This window comes from Xyrauchen texanus, chromosome 44, assembly GCF_025860055.1.
Source record: "Xyrauchen texanus isolate HMW12.3.18 chromosome 44, RBS_HiC_50CHRs, whole genome shotgun sequence".
In the NCBI taxonomy this organism is placed as follows: Eukaryota; Metazoa; Chordata; class Actinopteri; order Cypriniformes; family Catostomidae; genus Xyrauchen; species Xyrauchen texanus.
The window spans coordinates 7192677-7212134 of record NC_068319.1 but is presented as its reverse complement, the minus strand read 5'-3'; the positions used below and the strand labels follow the sequence as shown (position 1 = coordinate 7212134).

General features: G+C 36.1%; 1 protein-coding gene across 4 annotated transcripts; it reads left to right on the top strand.

Moving 5' to 3' along the window:
- The first annotated feature begins 314 nt into the window (after positions 1-314).
- On the top strand, positions 315-18876 carry git2b (G protein-coupled receptor kinase interacting ArfGAP 2b). 4 transcript variants are annotated; one of them, XM_052117631.1, is made up of 20 exons: positions 315-505; positions 1099-1232; positions 1759-1871; positions 1968-2073; positions 3021-3107; positions 3327-3457; positions 4469-4563; positions 4690-4735; positions 4940-4988; positions 5197-5269; positions 6837-6934; positions 7060-7171; positions 9451-9593; positions 10064-10216; positions 10890-11099; positions 11761-11850; positions 12696-12778; positions 13840-14019; positions 16682-16745; positions 16884-18876. In XM_052117631.1, the coding sequence occupies exons 1-20, from the start codon at positions 451-453 to the stop codon at positions 17061-17063; spliced, it is 2202 nt and encodes a 733-aa protein (XP_051973591.1). In that variant the 5' UTR covers positions 315-450; the 3' UTR covers positions 17064-18876. The 4 variants fall into 4 exon arrangements, 3 of the variants coding, with proteins under 3 accessions (XP_051973591.1, XP_051973589.1, XP_051973592.1); XM_052117629.1 differs by having other exon boundaries at positions 4937-4988; XM_052117632.1 differs by lacking the exon at positions 11761-11850 and having other exon boundaries at positions 4937-4988.
- The last annotated feature ends 582 nt before the right edge of the window (positions 18877-19458 follow it).

Below are 19458 nucleotides of genomic sequence, written 5' to 3'. Positions count from 1 at the left end.
CAATTCAATTTTTCTTAATTTTTCTCTGGTCTTTATACACAAAATATATAGCAGCCTTTATAAATTTTAGAAGGGGGTCCCTCATAAGGTGATTGTCATAATTGGGGGTCCTTGACATCAAAAAGTTTGAAAACCCCTGGCTTAGAACGTTGTGTTCACTTTCACATGGCATTCCTGGATGTTTAATTCATTGAATTCTGTTAGTTTTGTCTCCACCTTGAGGCTGATAGAAGCTACTGCATCTTTAAATAATGGGAGCGTTTCGTTGAAGAACGTCCGTTATTTCTCCGCCCATGGCTCCTGATCTCCTCCTCTTCCAGGAAATGGAAAAAAAGCCCCGCATCAAACAAGAAGGAATAAGGAAAACCCCATCCTCTCCACATTTGTCCCTTTCCCGCATTAATGCGTTAATCAATTGAATTCTTTAGATAATCTTCCAGATCGGCGTGTATGATGTCAATTAGAGCGCGAAACAGAGAGATCTGCGCGGACTGCAGCGCTCCCGGTAAGATAAACGCAACAAAACAAACCAAAGACAAACGGAAACACACAATCCGTTACTTTTATAAGAGGAAATGTTTTTAATCATTCATTAGTAAATAAAGAGTAGCGGTCGAATCAGCCCCGATGCTTGTGTTTATTAAGATCTTACTGGGATTTATTCAGAAAGATATTTCTACACGGAATTCTACACTTTAATAATCACATTTTAGGGATATTTTGGATCTGGATTAGACCAAATGAGGCTGAATTACCTCACCAATCAGTCACAACATTAATACTACCTGCCTAATATTGTGTAGGTCCCCCTCGTTCCACCAAAATCGCGCCAACCCAGAATAGCATTCTGAGATGGTATTCGTCTCACCACAATTGTACAGAGTGGTTATCTGAGTTACCGTAGACTTTGTCAGTTCGAACCAGTCTGGTCATTCTCGGTTGACCTCTCTCATCAACAAGGCATTTCTGTCCACAGAACTGCCACTCACTGGAAGTTTTTGGTGAAAATCCCAGGAGATCCGCAGTTAATGATTGGATTATATGATGTGCACTCTGTCAACCATGTTTTTATTTGTTATTATTCATTCTCTTCCTCAGATGCTCGTTGGGCTTCAATCAATCGTGGCGTTCTGATCTGTGATGAATGCTGCAGTATTCACAGAGGTCTGGGTCGCCACAGTTCTCAAATCCGGCACCTGACCCAAACTGTGTGGCCCCCCTCTCAGCTGCAGGTGAAGACCCATGCTACACTCTCTAGTTTTGATGGTCTTTCCATGTTTAGTGAGTTTCATTAAGAGGAAATGAGGCATTGTGTCTCAGTTCCTCAAACAGAAATAACACAGCGGTCTGTAAAGTTTCCCTCAATCACCCACTGATTCTTCTCTTTTATTCTTTGTGTGTATCTTTAGCGGCTTCACAGTTGTGATTTAAATGTAGATTTTGTCATTCAAAAACCTGTAGTTACTATGCCTGGACACTTATGTAAACTTCATACCTCTACAATCACATCGATTGCAAAACTGACTATAAATATGTACGTTTGTTCTGAGAAATGCACATAATTTTTTTCTATATTTTGTTGTCTAACACAGTGACATTCATACATTCTTAAGTGTGTAAATACATTATTGCTAATGTATATATGCAATAACAGCATCACACATTGCAAATAAATCAGCATTGAAAGTGGTTGAGTTTAAAGGACCGACAAGTTTAACTAGTGCGATTTATTTAATTTTGTTTGGTGTTTATCCACAGATGGTGAAGTCCTTGTACGATAATGGAGCAAATTCAATCTGGGAACACAGTCTTCTGGATCCATCTTCCATCATGAGTGGAAAGCGTAAAGCAAACCCTCATGACCGAGTCCAGTGAGCTATAGAGTCTCATGTATCATGACATTTAGAGTCAAGTACATCTCTCAGTATAAATATGTTTAACATTATTGTGTTTACCTTCTCTCTCAGCCCCAACAAAACGGATTTCATAAAGGCTAAATATCAAATGCTGGCTTTTGTTCATCTTATGCCATGTCGAGAAGATGATAGTGTCACTGCCAAAGACCTAAGCAAGGTAAGACAAACTGGAATATAACTTATGCAGTAAAAAAAATACAATTATTGCAGTTGGGGGGGTTAAAGGGATAGTTCACAAAAAAATGAAAATTCTCTAATTATTTATATGCTGTCCCAGATGTGTATGACTTTCTTTCTTGTGCTGAACACAAACTAATATTTTTAGAAGAATATCTCAGCTCTGTAGGTCCTCACAATGCAAGTGAATGGTGACCAACATTTTCCAAAATGCACATAAAGGCAGCATAGAAGTAATCCATAAAACTCCAGTGGTTAAATCTATTTATCTTCATAAGTGATATGATAAGTTTGGGTGAGAAACAGTTCAAAGTCATTTTTTGTGTAAATTCTACTCCCTGCCCAGTATGCACGAACAATGCAAATCGAACAATGTGAAAGTGAAAATGAAGATTGATAGTAAAAACAGGACTTAAATATTGATGTATTTAAGAGATGTATTTAACAACTGGAGTCATATCATGCTTTGGGGCTTCAAAATGTTGGTACCCATTCACTTGCATTATATGGACCTACAGAGCTGAAATATTCTTCTAAAAATCCATTTTTGTGTTAAGCAGAAGAAAGTAAGTCATAAATCTTGGATGGCATGACGGTGAGAAAAAGATATATAGATTTATTGGGTGACCTATCCCTTTATGCGCCTTAATAATCAAGGACAAAATGGTGATATATGATTATTTTACACATCTACTATTAATTATTAGGAAACAAATTTCTGTGTAATTCAGCTCGTTCCTCATCAGAAATAAGTATATCCTGATGAATGAAATTATAGGTCTTGCTCCATTTCAGAGCTGGAACCCAGGTTCCAATCTAAGATCTAGATCTACCTGATTGGTGTGGTCTTTAAAGGTCTTATAACCAAGAGCACAAAATAATGCATATAAACTGTGTTGATGACCATCACGTCACCCTTGTTTTCAGCAACTTCATGCAAGTGTGAGAACCGGCAATTTGGAAACGTGTCTAAGGCTGATTTCATTGGGAGCGCAGGCTAACTATTTCCATCCTGTAAGTTTCAAAGCCAATTACTTCTCTGTTGTGTGTGTTGGTAGAATAAAGATAGAGCTCTCTGTATTTATTCACTTAGTTTAGAATAAAACTGAATTGCTTTTTAATATTTTGCATGCCAGGTGTATGGCAGATATATTGTCAGGACATTCGTAGCGGATGTTTTTGCAATCTTGAAATATTCCAATATGTATGTATGTATTTCTTTGTTATCTTTAGGAGAAAGAAAATACTCCATTACATGTGGCAGCTAAAGCAGGCCAGCTGTTACAGGCAGAGCTGCTTACGGTGTATGGAGCAGATCCTGGAGCTCAGGACAGTTCTGGGAATACACCTATTGACTACGCCAGGTGAGAGAAACACATGGCAAATCAAGACGCCAAACCTGAGAAATCAACATAAAGTTGGGTTTTCAATTAATGGACATTTTTCATCGAGGTTGAATCATTTACTCATCCTCGTGCCATCCCAGATGTGTATAAGTTTCTTTCTTCTGCTGAACACAAAGGTTTTTAGAAGAATATTTCAGCTCTGTAGGTCCATACAATGGAAGTGAATGATGAGCAGAGTGGTTGAATCCATATTTTCAGAAGTGATATAATAGGTGTGGGTTAGAAACAGAACAATATTTAAGTCCTTTTTTACTCTTTAAGTTCTCCTCCCTTGCCAATAGGTGGCAATATGCACAAATTATGCGAATCGCCCAAAACAATAGAGAAGAATGTGAACGTGTAAATTGAGATTTATAGTAAAAAGGACTTAAATATTAATCTGTTTCCTCCCCAAACCTATCATATTGCTTCTGAAAATATAGATTTAACCACTGTAGTCATATGGATTACTTTTATGCTCTCTTTATATGCCTTTTGGACCTTCAAAGTTATGGCCATCATTCACTTGCATTCATGGACCTACAGAGCTGAGATATTTTGCTAAAAATCTTTTTTTTTTTTACATCTGGGTTGGCGTGAGGGTGAGTAATTGTCATGTTCGGGTGAACTATCTATCTTTTTAATAAAAAAGAAAAATAATATATATATATTAGTTTGCACTCTAATCTCTTGTTTTGGATGTACTTTTCTTGTAACTACTCCTTAAGATGAATCGCTTATATTGTATCCTTCCTCATTTTGTCGCTTTGGATAAAAGTGTCTGCTTAATGAATAAATGTAAATGTTTACATTCCTAATTACAGTCCAAGAATGATTCATTGCGGATGTTTTTTAATGCATTATTTTTTAAATATATTCTAATCACTCTGAATTAACTAGTTGAATCAAAAGTATACAACTAATATACACATTTTACATTAAATTATATTATGTGCTATGTGTAATGTTACCTATAATGTCCTGCTACAGGCAAGCAGGACACCAGGAGCTCGCTGACAGGCTGGTGGAGATACAGTTTGAGCTGACAGACAGACTAGCATTCTATCTGTGTGGAAGAAAGCCTGGTCAGTATGTGTAGTATGATGGCTTTAAATGTGAATTCATCATTATTTTTGTAATTGTACTGTACAGCATGTATTTCAAAGATTTTAATATTGTAAATGCACTGCATTTTGATTTATTTTTCTTAGATCATAAAAACGGTCAAAACTTTCTAATTCCTCAACTAGCAGACAGGTAGGAGAAGCTCTTTTTGTATGCTTGTGTATATAATTACTTTTGTCTATTTTTATATATAGAATCTTTAATTACATAATTTGTTTTCTTGTCTTGCTCCATATGGATAAGAAATGTGTAAGTACAGATATGCATGTGAGTGATCACTTTCTTAGAACAATTTATGAGAAGTTGGTAACAGTTTTCTTATTTTATATACAGCAGTCTTGATTTGTCAGAATTGGCCAAAGCAGCAAAGAAGAAACTTCAATCTGTAAGTTGTAGTTTACTGTTTTTTATTTTATAGTCAAACCTTAGTTTGTCAAATCTAAAATAAAGGCAAACTCTCCACACATGTAGGAATAAAAATATAATTGACAACTCTTGATCTCAGACAGCATTATTAAATCTTATACATTACACCATCTGTTTGACGCCTGAGAATTTCTGTTTATGTAATGGCCTTGTTTTGTTGTTCTCAGCTCAGCAATCATCAGTTTGAAGAACTTGCCATGGACGTTTACGATGAAGTTGACAGAAGAGAAACAGATGGAGGTTAGAAATGAATAATGAATTACCTGCTGCCTTTTCAATTTTCAACATATCTCCCTTTATCTTTTACTAACTTGAAATACATGTATTATCCTAAAATAGATCATAATCTGAAATACAGTGTTCCCACTGTCATGGAAAACATGGGAATGTCAGGACATTTTAAAGGGGTCAATCATACTCCATTTTTTTAAATAATGTATTATCTTATTTGAGGTCCACTTGTAATGTTAGTGAAGTGTTTTTTGCACCAAACAGTCAGAATTTATTCATATCTAATAATTTTTCGCTCTGGCCCTCTGTCTGAAACGCTGTTTTAAGCTACCTGGCCCTTTAATGTAAATGCCCACTGTTGTGATTGGCTAACATCATGCAGTCCTTCCAATATAGGCATATTTAAAACACAATCCACAGAAAATGTTCAAACTCCACATAATGTACACCCTACACGTTTCATCTGAATGTATCAAACTGTTCACTCAAGCACAGCATAAACTGTCAAACAGTCATGACATATGAAAATTCATTGATGAAATCGATTACTTTTAACTGCCCAATCTTTCAATAACAGTTTCTTTGCAAAGCTGGAATCATATTGTGACTGTTTCACAAGCAATTCACGCTGAAAAGCAGAGACGTTGGTCTTCACATCTCACATTTGCCTGGTTTGTTTACACACAGGATGCAGGTGTTTCTCCCAGTCAATGGCAGCAACAGAATGAGATGCGTTTTTGAAAGTTGCGCTTGTAGCGCTCTTAAAATGGAGTGCAAACCAGCAAAACTATCAATGATGTTTACAAAAGACCAACAATTAAAAATAGCACAGATGGGTGCAGAAACGGTCCAGGATGCATTCCAAAACAGCAAGACAGCTTAGCTGAATGAAACACTATGGGGGATCCTTTTTAGATTTATAACTTGACATTGCATTTTTAAAAGCGGCATGAGATGAATGATAATGGTCAAAGCCATTTGTCTTGTGCACGTTTATGTAGAAAAACATTTAAAATCAGACAGGCACATGAAGGTGTCCTGTGTAAGTCCACTTTGGTTGAATCTCCCATGACAGGCCCATCTCTCTCTTCTTCACCTTTGTGACTGACTGAGCACCAGTGGGTAGGGCCAACGTGCAATGAAGGAAAAATCGGCTGCATATGCAGATGTATTTGGTCTTTGTGACGTCACAAGTTCCACGAGTTCCAAATGAGCCATTTTTGCAGCTTGGTTAAATTACCTCTTATGAAAAAAATCAAGGAAAATGGTATTCCTCATGTCATGAATGTAGTTTTCCGGGCCTGGAAAAGTCATGCTAATAAATAAAATGTCTAGAGTGATTATGCATTTTTCATGAATATATAATATTCATATATATACTTTTGAGTTGATTTTCTGTTGAACCGATTCACAAATTGGTCTAAATGATTAATTATCTGTCTGAATTTTAATGTTTAAATTCCTTATTTTGATTACATGAAAAGTCATTAAATAAATTAATCAAAAAGAGGGGGAACCCAGGAAATACTGCTTTTACCTTTATAGTTTTAATTATGTCATTCTTGTGCTATTTTAGTGTGGCTTGCAACTCAGAACCACAGTACATTGGTAACTGACACTACAGTGGTACCTTTCCTCCCTGTCAACCCTGAATATTCTTCAACTAGGAATCAGGTACTTAAGCAAAGATTTGCACACACTTCCTAAAAGCACATGTTACCTGTTACTGGATATCAGTCAGTATTAATCTGTTCATGGCATGATTGTCCTTTTTTTTCTTTTTTTTTTTTTTTTTGCAGGGCCGACAAAAGCTTGCGAGATTCAATGCACACGAGTTTGCTACGTTGATTATTGATATTTTAACTGATGCCAAACGTCGTCAGCAAGGAAATTCTCCTGATAATATCAAAGGTGATGAAAGGTCTAAGGTTTGCGTTTTACCTCATTAACTGAAAGAAAAAATTTCTGTTATTATTTACTCACGCCTATGTTGTTTTAAACCATTTTTTTTTATGGAACACAACAGGAGAATTTTTTATAATCTTCACATAGTTTTTCCATACAGCAGCAGTCCATAATGACCGCCACAGGTGTCAAGCTCCAAAAAGAACAAAAAATTACCGTAAAGATCTCGTTATATATTCACTATATACAGTTGAAGTCATAAGTTTACATACACCTTAGCCAAATACATTTAAACTCAGTTTTTCACAATTCCTAACATTTAATCGTAGATAACATCCCTGTCTTAGGCAGTTAGGATCACAACTTTATTATAAGAATGTGAAATGTCAGAATAATATTAGAGAGAATGATTTATTTAAGCTTTTATTGCTTTTATCATATTCCTATTGGGTCAGACGTTTACATGCACATTGTTAGTATTGGTAGCGTTGCCTTTAAATAGTTTAATTTGGGTCAAACATTTTGGGTAGCCTTCCACAAGCTTCTCACAAAAGTTTGCTGGAATTTTGGCCCATTCCTCCAGACAGAACTGGTGTAAGGTTTGTAGGCCTCCTTGCTCGCACATGCTTTTTCAGTTCTGCCCAGAAATTTTCTATCTGATTGAGGTCAGGGTTTTGTGATGGCCACTCCAATACCTTGACTTTGTTGTCCTTAAGCCATTTTGCTACAACTTGGAGGTATGCTTGGGGTTATTGTCCATTTGGAAGACCCATTTGCTACCAAGCTTTAACTTCCTGGCTGATGTCCAAATAATTTTCCTTCCTCATGATGCCATCTATTTTGTGAAGTGCACCTTGACGTGCACCAGTCATTCCTACACCAAAGCACCCCCACAACATGATGCTGCCAACCCCATAGTTGGGATGGTGTTCTTCAGCTTGCAAGCCTCACCTTTTTTCTTTCAAACATAACGATGGTCATTATGGCCAAACAGTTAAACTTTGGTTTCATCTGACCAGAGGAAAGATTTTTGTCCCCATGTGCACTTGCAAACAGAAGTCTGCTTTTTTATGGCAGTTGGAGCAGTGGCTTCTTCCTTGCTGAGCAGCCTTTCAGATTATGTTGATATAGTACTTGTTTTACTGTGGATATAGATACTTGTCTACCTGTTACCTCGAGCGTCTTTACAAGGTCCAAACTACATTCATCTCTTGGAGAGAACCCAGTACTAAATCAAGGAGTTTATTATTTCCTCTTTGAAAATGGATATGACCAGGTTGTATATACAAGATGTCGAATTGGTCATTCATTCGTACTTATTAAAAGGGGAAGAGGAACCGGTTTGTGATCTATGCAAGACTTTCTTGAGTATAAAACATATTTTGATAGAATGTCCATATCTAAATGATATTAGAAAATGCTTTTATTCAGAAAATATTTTGATGGTTATTTTTAAAAAGGTCTCTCTAATTTTTAGACATTCTAAACTGAAAAACTCTATATAATTGTTATTATTACTATTGTAGTAAAATGTCAAACTATTGTAAACATTGTTTAATTTGAACACTCTTGTCTTTGCCATGAATATAGCCATCGCTGCTGATATGGCATCAAAAATATAAATAAATCATCTCTAGGAGACAGAATGCTTCTCCTTCCAGAGCGGTATGATGGCTGCTTGGTCCCATGGTGTTTATACTTGCATACTATTGTTTGTAGAGATGAACGTGGTACCTTCAGGCATTTGGAAATGGCAACCAGACTTGTAGGTGTCTTGGCTAATTTCTTTGGATTTTCCCATGATGTTAAGCAAAGAGGCACTGAGTTTGACGATAGGCCTTATTTTCTGGAATTTTCCAAGCTGTTAAAGGCACTGTTAACTTAGTTTATGTAAACTTCTGACCCACTGGAATTGTGATATAGTCAATTAAAAAAAGTGAAACAATCTGTCTGTAAACAATTGTTGGAAAAATTACTTATTTCATGCACAAAGTAGATGTCCTAAACAACTTGCCAAAACTATGGTTTGCTAATATTAAATCTGTGGAGTGGTTAAAAAATGTGTTTTAATGACTTCAACCAAAGTTTATGTAAACTTCTGACTTCAACTGTAAATGCGGTGTATCCCAAAGCTTCTGAACCTATATAAAAGCTTTGTAAGAGTGCTTTTTTTGTCTATTTTGTAGTAAATTATGACAGACTTTGCACTTTTTTTATAAAATGTTCACTATTCCTTGTATGATTAATTAAGTAAAAATTGTGCCTTTGTCATTTTTCCCACCCAGATAATGTTGAGTTAATACTGAAGGACATTGGCAACCGGCACGGCAGTGAAAGTCCAGAGATTGACCAACCGGATTATGACAGTGTGGCTTCAGATGAGGATACTGAGCATGAACCATCATCTGGAAAAGACGAGCGGACCAAGGTACATCATAAGCCTTTTTTGTTTCCACAATCGGGCCAGTGTGAGCCAGGGCTATCAACTGGTCAGCTACGGCCAATAGCCTCGAGCAGGAAGACCAAAATTTATCTGCATTCCCACCGTTGGGCCAATAGCCCCACAGAGTTTCCCTAAAACCCGCTCTTAATACGCTACTTTGGTGCCATCATCACACAACCTGCCCAATTCAAGCAAGTAAGAGGGAAGCTCAAGCTGAGGTATCAGATTCTGAAGACTAGTTGACCCTCGAAATGAACATGGTGGAGACTGAAGCTGCCTAAATTATTACTTGCTGAAAGATTACGAAGATAAACCTTCTTTTGGAATAACGTGCACCGCTAAATTGTGCGCAATAAGACTAGGAATGTTTATTAAAGTTAAAAGGGTCACTTTTGATTTCATGTTGAATTGAATTAGCGCCGGTTCAGGTCTAACTGTGATCTCTCGCTTCTCAGAGTTCTGAATCTTCAGACCTTTCAGACAGCCCCATCACTGTGCAGGAGTTCATGGAGGTGAAAAGTGCCCTCAATGCCTCTGAGGCAAAGATCCAGCAGCTCCTCAAGGTCAATTGTCGTCTTAGTGAAGAGCTGAAGCTCATGCAGGGCAAGGTAAGAAGTTTGCTGAGCCATTATACCACACATCATCAGCACTTATACATGCACCATCAACAATTTTGTTTTTACTTATCACATCTATACACACAGAAGTTAAGAAGGTTTCTGTACTATTTCAAGAATGAAAGAAACTTAGTGACATTGATGAGTTTTCAGGTTAGTGTATGAAACTGGTGTAACTGAAAGATTAGAAATTATGCAATTTCTCTGTATATAGCTTTGAAAAGTTTAATTCAAGCTGGCAAACCACACTATTCTGAATAGATATGGGTTTTTCAGGTTGACAAATGCTTGATATAATGGCAATATTGATGTGACAAATACAGTTTAATGGGAGCAAATAAGATGTACACTAAAAATACTGAAATGAACACTAAAACTATGGCATGAAATCAATCCTTCCTAAAACATGCAGAAGTAAATCACTATTGATTGCATGATGGGCGAGCATTTCTCTTGCAGTGCATCTGCGGCAGACATGCAAATGCAAAGGGAAACTTCTGCTAACATAAAGGGGATAGTCTTCCATGCTGTCATGCAGAATCCTTTTGTTTAACTCGAAAGCACATGTAGACATTTACTTTGTTATATTAAAAGCTAGATGCCCATGTAGCTGATAGAGGCTTCCTGTAGTTGGAGTAGAGTCTGATTGTGTGGTTTGTTTCAGTTGAACTCCCTCCAGAATGAGAACAGCACACTGAAATGGCAAACTCCTAACAGTTTAGCAAGGCCGCAGGACCTTCCGCACAGGGCACCTCCACGCGGCTGCAGAGCCATGTCAATGTATGAGACCGGCTCCAGTCTGAGGCAGTACCACCCTAGAGGAGAGACCGCCCATCCTGAAACAACCCTCATTCTTCAGCCACTGCCTTCTAATGTAAGTACAAACAAAACCATGGCTAGAAATCTTTGAGTTCCATTTTTATAATTTCCTTTTTAAAGGAATAGTTCATTCTAAAATGAAAGAAATCATAATTTACTCACCCTCATGTCATTCCAAACCTTTCTTTGTGGAACACAAAAGAAGATCTTTTCAAAACTATAGTAATGGATAGTGAGTCACTTTAAAGCTTAAAGAATCCATAAGTTTCATAAAAGTAGTCCATGCAGTCCGTGCATCATATTACAAGTCTACTAAATGCATAAAATAGGTTTGAAATGTTTTTATTTTTTGACGCAAATCTTGCTGTTGCACATTCACAATTAATATAAGAGAAGCTTATTCACTGTGGCTCTTGAGTTGTTTAGTGCTCATACTGCTCATAAACATGAAATAGCTGCCAATGTATATACACTGAAAACTTTCTCGTTCCGCATAAGACAAAATTAGTAATACGGGCTTGGAATGATATGAGGGTGAGTAAATTATGACAAATGTCATTTTTTGGTGAACTATCCCTTTTAATCTGTTAGCTCAGATGGTAACCCAGTGAATCATCACTACAGGTATGTTTTGATAGCCCATTTCCTCTCTTTTTATGGATTTATATTAAACAAATCCCTTTGCCCACTTAAAACGTAATCTGAACCCTTTCTAGATTGGCAAGGGTCCCTCCGTGACCACCTTTTCATCCCTTCCCTCCTTCCCCTCATCTCTGTCCTGGTCGTGGGATGAGAGAACTCAAAGGGTGAAGTACTGCCCAGTGAACAGGCTGTTGAAAGCATTTATCTTCTACCTGTCTCCCATTCACTTAGTGCATGAACCTCAGATCTATCCAACAGTTGCAACCAATGGGACAACATGTTCCTTCTTGTTCCTTTGCTGGATTACTAATCTTAACTAGATTTACATGCACAGCGAGATACCAGCCATTAACATTACTCGCCACTTTGCTGGATGTGCGAAGCAGTCACTGGCTCTCTGATATCTAAGGCTTGAAACATACTTTACGCAGTATGCGAACGCAGTCGCTTCTAGTTACACGAGCTCCCAGTGAACAGACTCACTACGTTTACATGTAGACTGACTGGAAAACAGTATAGATTCAATGCACCGTACGTTGCTTTGGATAATGTAAAAATGTAAATGATCGTAATCTTGACCAACTGTTTTGGAGATTTCAGACTTTCCCCATTCAAGTAGATAGCTGTACTTGTATGCCGCTTGTTTACATAGAACAAATAGCTGCCGTAGAGCGTTCCAAAGGTGGCTGCCAGTGCACTAACTTGCTAAAAAGACTATGGTACTATTGGTACAGACATTTGAAGCTAACTTTTTCACCCTCTTGAGTATTGAGGTTTTTACCACCTCAGTAGCGCAACACAGCACTTATTAAGAATCAAATTGCACACTTGCATTTGCATAGAGCATGCTTCTAGCCTTCCTTTACAGCTCTGTTATGCTGATGTTTTGATTCTACACCAAACGCATGAAGGTATGCTGTGTCTTCAAACTTTGTTGAGAAAGCAATGATTGTCAGTAGGTTTCACCTTTTGCTCCTGTAGAAAGTTTATTATGGCTGTACTCTTACAGGGCTCCAGCCTAGATGCCCAGAGCAACATGCCAGAGAGTGACTATGACAATACACTTAACCATGTCACGTTGGAAGATCCTGGGTTTGTCTTTTCACTTCTCAGTGGTTACAAAAACATATGCATTGTAATTCAGTAGTTCTCAACTGTTTTTGCTTCAGAAGCCAGATTTTATACCGAACATTAGGAGGCGAGTGGATAACTATCTCAGCTTATTCTACAAAAGTAAACGTAAGAATGTATGTATGTCTTATACCTTGCTTAATATTTGATATCGTACATTATGTGGCAAATCTAACTATTACCTATCGTACAAAAATAGACATTAGAATAAATTATTATGCCTTTTACTTTGCCTAGTTTTGCTCATGGTTCTTGAGAATGAACTGATGAATATCGTTCAACTTGTTCATGCTGGCATGCGCCTAATGTGGCTTATTTATACTAAATTACTTTAATTTGCACCAATAGAGTTTGTTTGCAATTACAGGCTTTGACGCCAACAACAAAAGATATGGTAAAACAAAAGTTTTATTACCATAGCATTCCACAACTACAACATACAAGTACAGTCAACTGCAGCGTTTTGTATTCTTGTATATTTGTGTGTCAGGCGGACACTTCACTGGTTTTCAGCATCATAGGTGAATCATAGTGAAAATCGCATCTCAAAATTACCAGCATTCTGTTGTGCTTCGTTCAGCTGTCAAGAGCACATCCTGTGTAACCATCTTTTATTCTGTGACTTTGCTGCTTGTAAGGTTTGTTGAGGCGACTGACTGCGCCTGCTAACACGGCTCGTAAAAACACAGTTACATGTAATTCAAGCATGAATATATTGAGATTTTATTACGGAATTTATTATCTATGATTTATTGCATTTTATATTTTCAGCACATTCATTTTTATATAATAAATCACACTAAATGAATCCGTTAAATCAGCAGTTTTTTTTTTCTTTCTGTCGGCGATCTTTCCAGAACAGAATTGTGAGCCATTTTTGGGTCATGAATCACCAGTTGAGAACCACTGTTGTAATTGTGTTTGTGTGTGTGTGTGTGTGTGTGTGTGTGTGTGTGTGTGTGTGTGTGTGTGTGTTGGTACAATTATGAAATGATGGCTGGTTCTTGCCACATTCCCCACAGGTCTACGCAGAGTAACCTCTCCCGAGGGAGCGGCTGGCCAGGCGACGGTACAGAAAGCCCATCTGAGGTTGCGTGTGACTCCATTTTACCATGTACTGAGGATGTCATCAGCAAAACAGAGCTGATCACTAAGAACATCCAGGAATTACTTAGAGCTGCGCAGGATAATAAGCATGAGAGGTAAGGGAAGTAAGTCAGCCTTGGTAGGTTAGTGGCATGGTGCCATACACTGAAACATGTAATAGGACTCAGTCTCCAATAAGAGCCCAGCTTTCTGATGATACTCAGTCCACATGAAACCGTATCTCTTTTGTCTGTTTGCCAAGTGATGGGATAGTGCCAAACTCAGCTGGGACATTTCCTAGAAGCTTTCAGATGGAAATATAAATTTATCTAGATTCAGTAATTGCTCATATTTTGTTTATTTCTGCTGGTTTTACTGAATTTATTTTTCTTATTTTTTGTTTCATGTTTTTTAATGAAAATGTGATTTTTGAAACAAACAATGTTAAGTTCTGAAAGAGCCACAGAGTCAGTGTTTTCACTTTGTGGGGAAATTTGCCTACAAATGGCTTACTTATAGTTGCTCTGCATAATAACCTGGGATAGGAGAACGTTTTTTTTATCCTTACTTTAAAAAAAATATTTACACACTTGATTCAGAAAAGCACCATTAGGATGAAAAACAGTATGTCACTGAATGGATAAACAGTTATTTGGATCCAGTTTTTTGAACACTGAGTCTTTGTTGCTTGGCCTACGCTGGTAGATCTGTAACAATCATTATGCATTAATGGGAAAACGATACCGTAGGTTAGCATTTCAGCTCACCCAGACTTTCTACGCTCTCTATGCAACGGCTAACTTGAAAATAAGATAATGTCATTATCTAACTATCTAAAATTAGATAAAATAAATTTTATAATGTCTTTTCACAGTCTAAAATAAAGTGAAATGGTTAGTGATCACTGTGTTTTTGGTTTCCCCATGGTGGATTTGAATCTGAATTGTAACTCTTAAGAAAAGATTTTACATTTTCAGAATAAAATTGGAGTGAAGCTTCCCTATGCGAAACTGACTGCCACAATGATAGTGTGTTGTGGAAGGTTGATATAGTGTGCATGGGGGTTGACCATATCCATAACCCTACATTTGTCTCGTAGCTCATTTATTTAAAAAATAAATAAATTAAAGTTACGGTAAGGCACTGACAATGGAAGCAAAAGGAAAGAAGCAAACCACAAGTATAACCCCAAAACATACAAATTATATGTAAACATGACTTTAGTGTGATAAAATCAAGGATGTATAAAGTTGTAATGTTGGACATAACTACACAGAGAAAGTAAATATAATTATTTTATCCCACTAAAATCATGTTAACATGTATAATGTTTACACCTTGTGCCTATACTTTAGCAACAGTGTGCATCTGAACATGTAGAATTGGCCCCATTCGCTTTTTGGTAACAATGATTTTTGCTGGGGGGGGGGGGGGGGTTAATAAGGAACGAGACAATATTTTTGGGTGGTAAACTACATTATGCCACAAATGCTGTCATTGGAGTTTAATTTATAATAAACCTGGAATATTCTTTTAAATTAGTATGTGTAAATATGGTATATTTAAGTGTGTGTTTAGCTTTTGTGAGGATGGTTAGACCAATGTTTTACATGGCCTAGATTTCACCTTTTTAATACATTTTTAATACATTTCACTTACAGTAAATATAGGGATGCACCGATGTAGGCTATCGGTTGCCGATATTTATTAGTCAATTATTGACCAAATTAAAGCCATCTGCAAATCTGTTTTAAGCATGAGAAATTTTATTTATAATTCATTATAATCAGACTTTGTAAAAACAAATTTAAAATGCACAAACCAGAAATAATGATAGACACAGAATGTAGAAGGGTTGGCACTTCTAAGAACATTTAATATTTAGTTTAAAATCATACTTGTTCTCACATTAATGAGGAAAAACCATTCTTACAGACATGACAGTTCTGAAAGCAGCACTTACCTACAGGTAAAATAATGCAAAACGCTTTGAAACCAGCAAGCTTTTACTTCTTAGACATTGGTATGGTATCCATACACGATTGATTGAGTTACGATTGAAATTGCAATATGGCCTTACACCAATACTAAACCATGAAAATCGAATGCATGCAGTGATTCAGTCAGCATTGTGTAAGCAAGTGGCACCCTCTAGCGGTCTGGATGGCATTTGCTATTATCCATTATGCCACAAAATATCTTTATTGTGTTTTGTTCCTTTGGTAACTTTTACATTTACGTGGAATTGCCCAACATATGCATAATATGAAGTTCTATTTTATACAGTACAAACTTGTAAAACGTGAGCTTTTGTTTTGAACTGCAAACACAGAAGTGCAAAAATGTTTTAGAAGTACAAAATAATCATTTTTTACATTAATCATCATGCATTTATATTTATTTATATTTTTTTTATCTTTCATTGTGGCTCTCTTTAAAATGTTGGCCTGTCATGTGTTCAACAGATCAAGTCCGTGTTTAATGGGAATTGTTTGTATTTAGAGCAACAAAAAGCTTTTGTACCCCTTTGTACATTTTTAAAACATAATTTCTGAGCAAAACAGTGATCTGATGACAAAATAAGGTAAGTGGCAAAATATCAGTATCGTCCAATAGTTTTTTGTAAAATCGGTATTGTATCATCCAAAACTGTTAATTTCGGTGCATCCTAATTATATTAAATGAAGCATTTAATCTACTTTATTAGATTCCATGTCTTAGTCTTACCTGCATTTTAGTTCCCTACAGAACAATATTCCTTGTCTTCCTTTGTCCCAGCTTTGTCCTGTGTTCGGAAAGAATTCTTGTTGCAGTGACAGAAATGGCCACATTATTTCCTAAGGTAAGTCTTCACTCTACAAGTAAATGTTTTGCCATAATGGAAAAATAACCCATCATATCATGTACTAGTGTTGAATGTAGAGTAAACACTTGGGTAAAAGTGCTCTGAAATGCACCTTTCCCATGTCTCCCGACACAGAGGCCAAGTTCTGAGATGGTTTGCGGGTCGTTGCGTCTGCTGACGTCCAGTGCCAGTCGTCTGCAGGGCGAATGTCAAAAGGCCCCAACACATGACTCGCAGCAGGTTATTCAGTGTGCCTATGACATTGCGAAGGCTGCTAAACAGCTAGTTACTGTAACCACCAAAGACAGTACCTGACTTATGAGTATCTGAGCACCTTTTCTGTCCATTGTGTATGACAGTGTTCATTTATTATTTGCTTTGTTCCTGTTTTACAGCAACAGTATTATTGGTGGTGTGTTATGTTTCTGCATAAAACACAATTTAGTTTGTCTTTGCTGTATTATTCCAAGTATTTTTTTATGTATGCAGCTTTCTACATAGACTAACTTAACTTGCAAGGCACTAAGCCTTGATAAGCTGTGGCTCACTTTTTGTACTAGCTTAATTTTTTTAAATGAAACACACATTTTATTTGTTTCCCATGGTGCTAATTAACAGATTATAACAATGTCTCTTTTGCGTTTGTGTATGTATAAACAAAACAAGGCATGTATTCATTTAAAACCAGCACATTTCATAAATACCAGATGAGTTGTTTCAGTTTCACACAAAAGAAAATCATCAACTGGTTCTTTACCGTTGGACTCGGCTACTGCTGAAATTCATATGGTGTAGTGTTTCGTTGTCTTGATAACAGCTCACTCACAACGTGATAGTGACGTAGATGTGAGGGTGCAAAATGCCTCATTTCCTGTGCAATAAATACCTTTTTGCCTTGCTGCAAAATGCTACCTTACTCCTGGTGTTACCATTGTTTTAAGTATTCAGAGCGTGTAGTCTTATAATGAAGTGCTTTAAGATGTGAGCTGTACATCACTCATACAGTATGTGTGTTTGGGTGTCAATTATAAACTCAATATATATACTTACTCACACGACGCACTCTGTTGTGATATGTAGTGCACCTAGTGAGGGCTGCAAACATGTCATGTCAGTGTGTATCTTATGTTTATAAATATTTTCACAAAAATAATGATTAAATTTTTTTCTCATTGCTATCCTGATTAGAGATTCTCTGTAATTTGATTTATTTCTATGCAGTTTAATTCCAGGATTATCTGTGAAGGTTTTCATTCATCCAGGTCATCGAAAAATGGCAGTATGACAGCGTTTTAGTACCACGTTAAAATAAAGTATTTTTTTTATTTTTATAATAATCTCATAATAGGCCTTGCAATTTCATAAGGTCACAACTTTATTCTTGTAAAAGGCCTGTTATGAGATTAGTTTCAAGTCATTGAGACTTTATTTTTGTAATGTTATGACATAATTACAAATTTTTTATTTTAAGGTGTCAAGTCAACCTATATTTATAGAGCACATTTAAATACAAAACAAGTTGACCCACAGTGCTTTACAGGTCAAACAAACAAAATAACAGAGTGTTATAAAAACAGATTGATTTAAAGGAAAATAGAAAACATAATAAAATAAAAACATTTCAAATACAACATAATGTATTTATCCATTTCAAACTATTCAATGATCTATTCAAAAGGTGGAACTAAAACGCCTTCATATGGCAGTTTATTCATGTCAACTGGAAAAGAAAAAAGACCATGAATAATCTTTTATATTGAAGTGATATGTTCATTTGTTACCTTGTCTGTCCAAAGAATGTGTTCATGTGTTGCCTAAAAATACCAATAGCAAACAATTGCTTAATGGCCACCAGCTGCTGTGTGATTCTGGGTTTATGTGGTATTGCATTGTATTATTTAACACATTGTATTATATTTATATTCAAGTTATCATATATGTAAGCTGCTGGTTGTCAATTATGTATGCAACTAATCTGGTGTGAGTTAAATCTTGTCTTTGTATTTCTTTCACCTGTTGCTATTGGATGTGTATTCATGCGTCTACCTTCTGTGGCCTTCATATGGGATAAACATCATGTAGTTGATGCTGCTTCCATGAGTGTTGTTACTAAATAATAAAACAGCATTTTAACTGTAATCAAGCTACAGCCTGTGTACTTTTAATGTATATATGTTTATGTGTTAAAAACCTTGATACGTATTGTAACATTCTCAAAGGTATTTTTTCATACTTGTAGGATTATGTCTAAAGTCAAGCTTATTTATTTATTACTCTTATCTAACTGTCTGTCTGTCACTTAGATCATATAGATCTATCCTACTATTTATATATCTACTGTATCACTTTTCTATCTATCCATTTGTCTCTATCATTCTTTTCTTTCTATCTATATCACTCTTTATGTCAATCACTCTTTCCTGTCTAGCTATCAATCAATCATTATACCTTTAGATCAAAAGATTCATGAGAAACATACATTCACTCAAGTGTGTTCAAACATTTGACTTAAGCTATGTTTATGAAGCTTTTTTTTTATTTTTTTTTAAAAGTTTTTAATACATTAGAAAAATCACCATTGAGTGTGCAGAGCTCTAATCTAGGGGGTGGCTACTTTTAAATATATATATATATATATATATATATATATATATATATATATATATATATATTGATGACTAATATTTAAAATAAAAATATTTGTTTATAA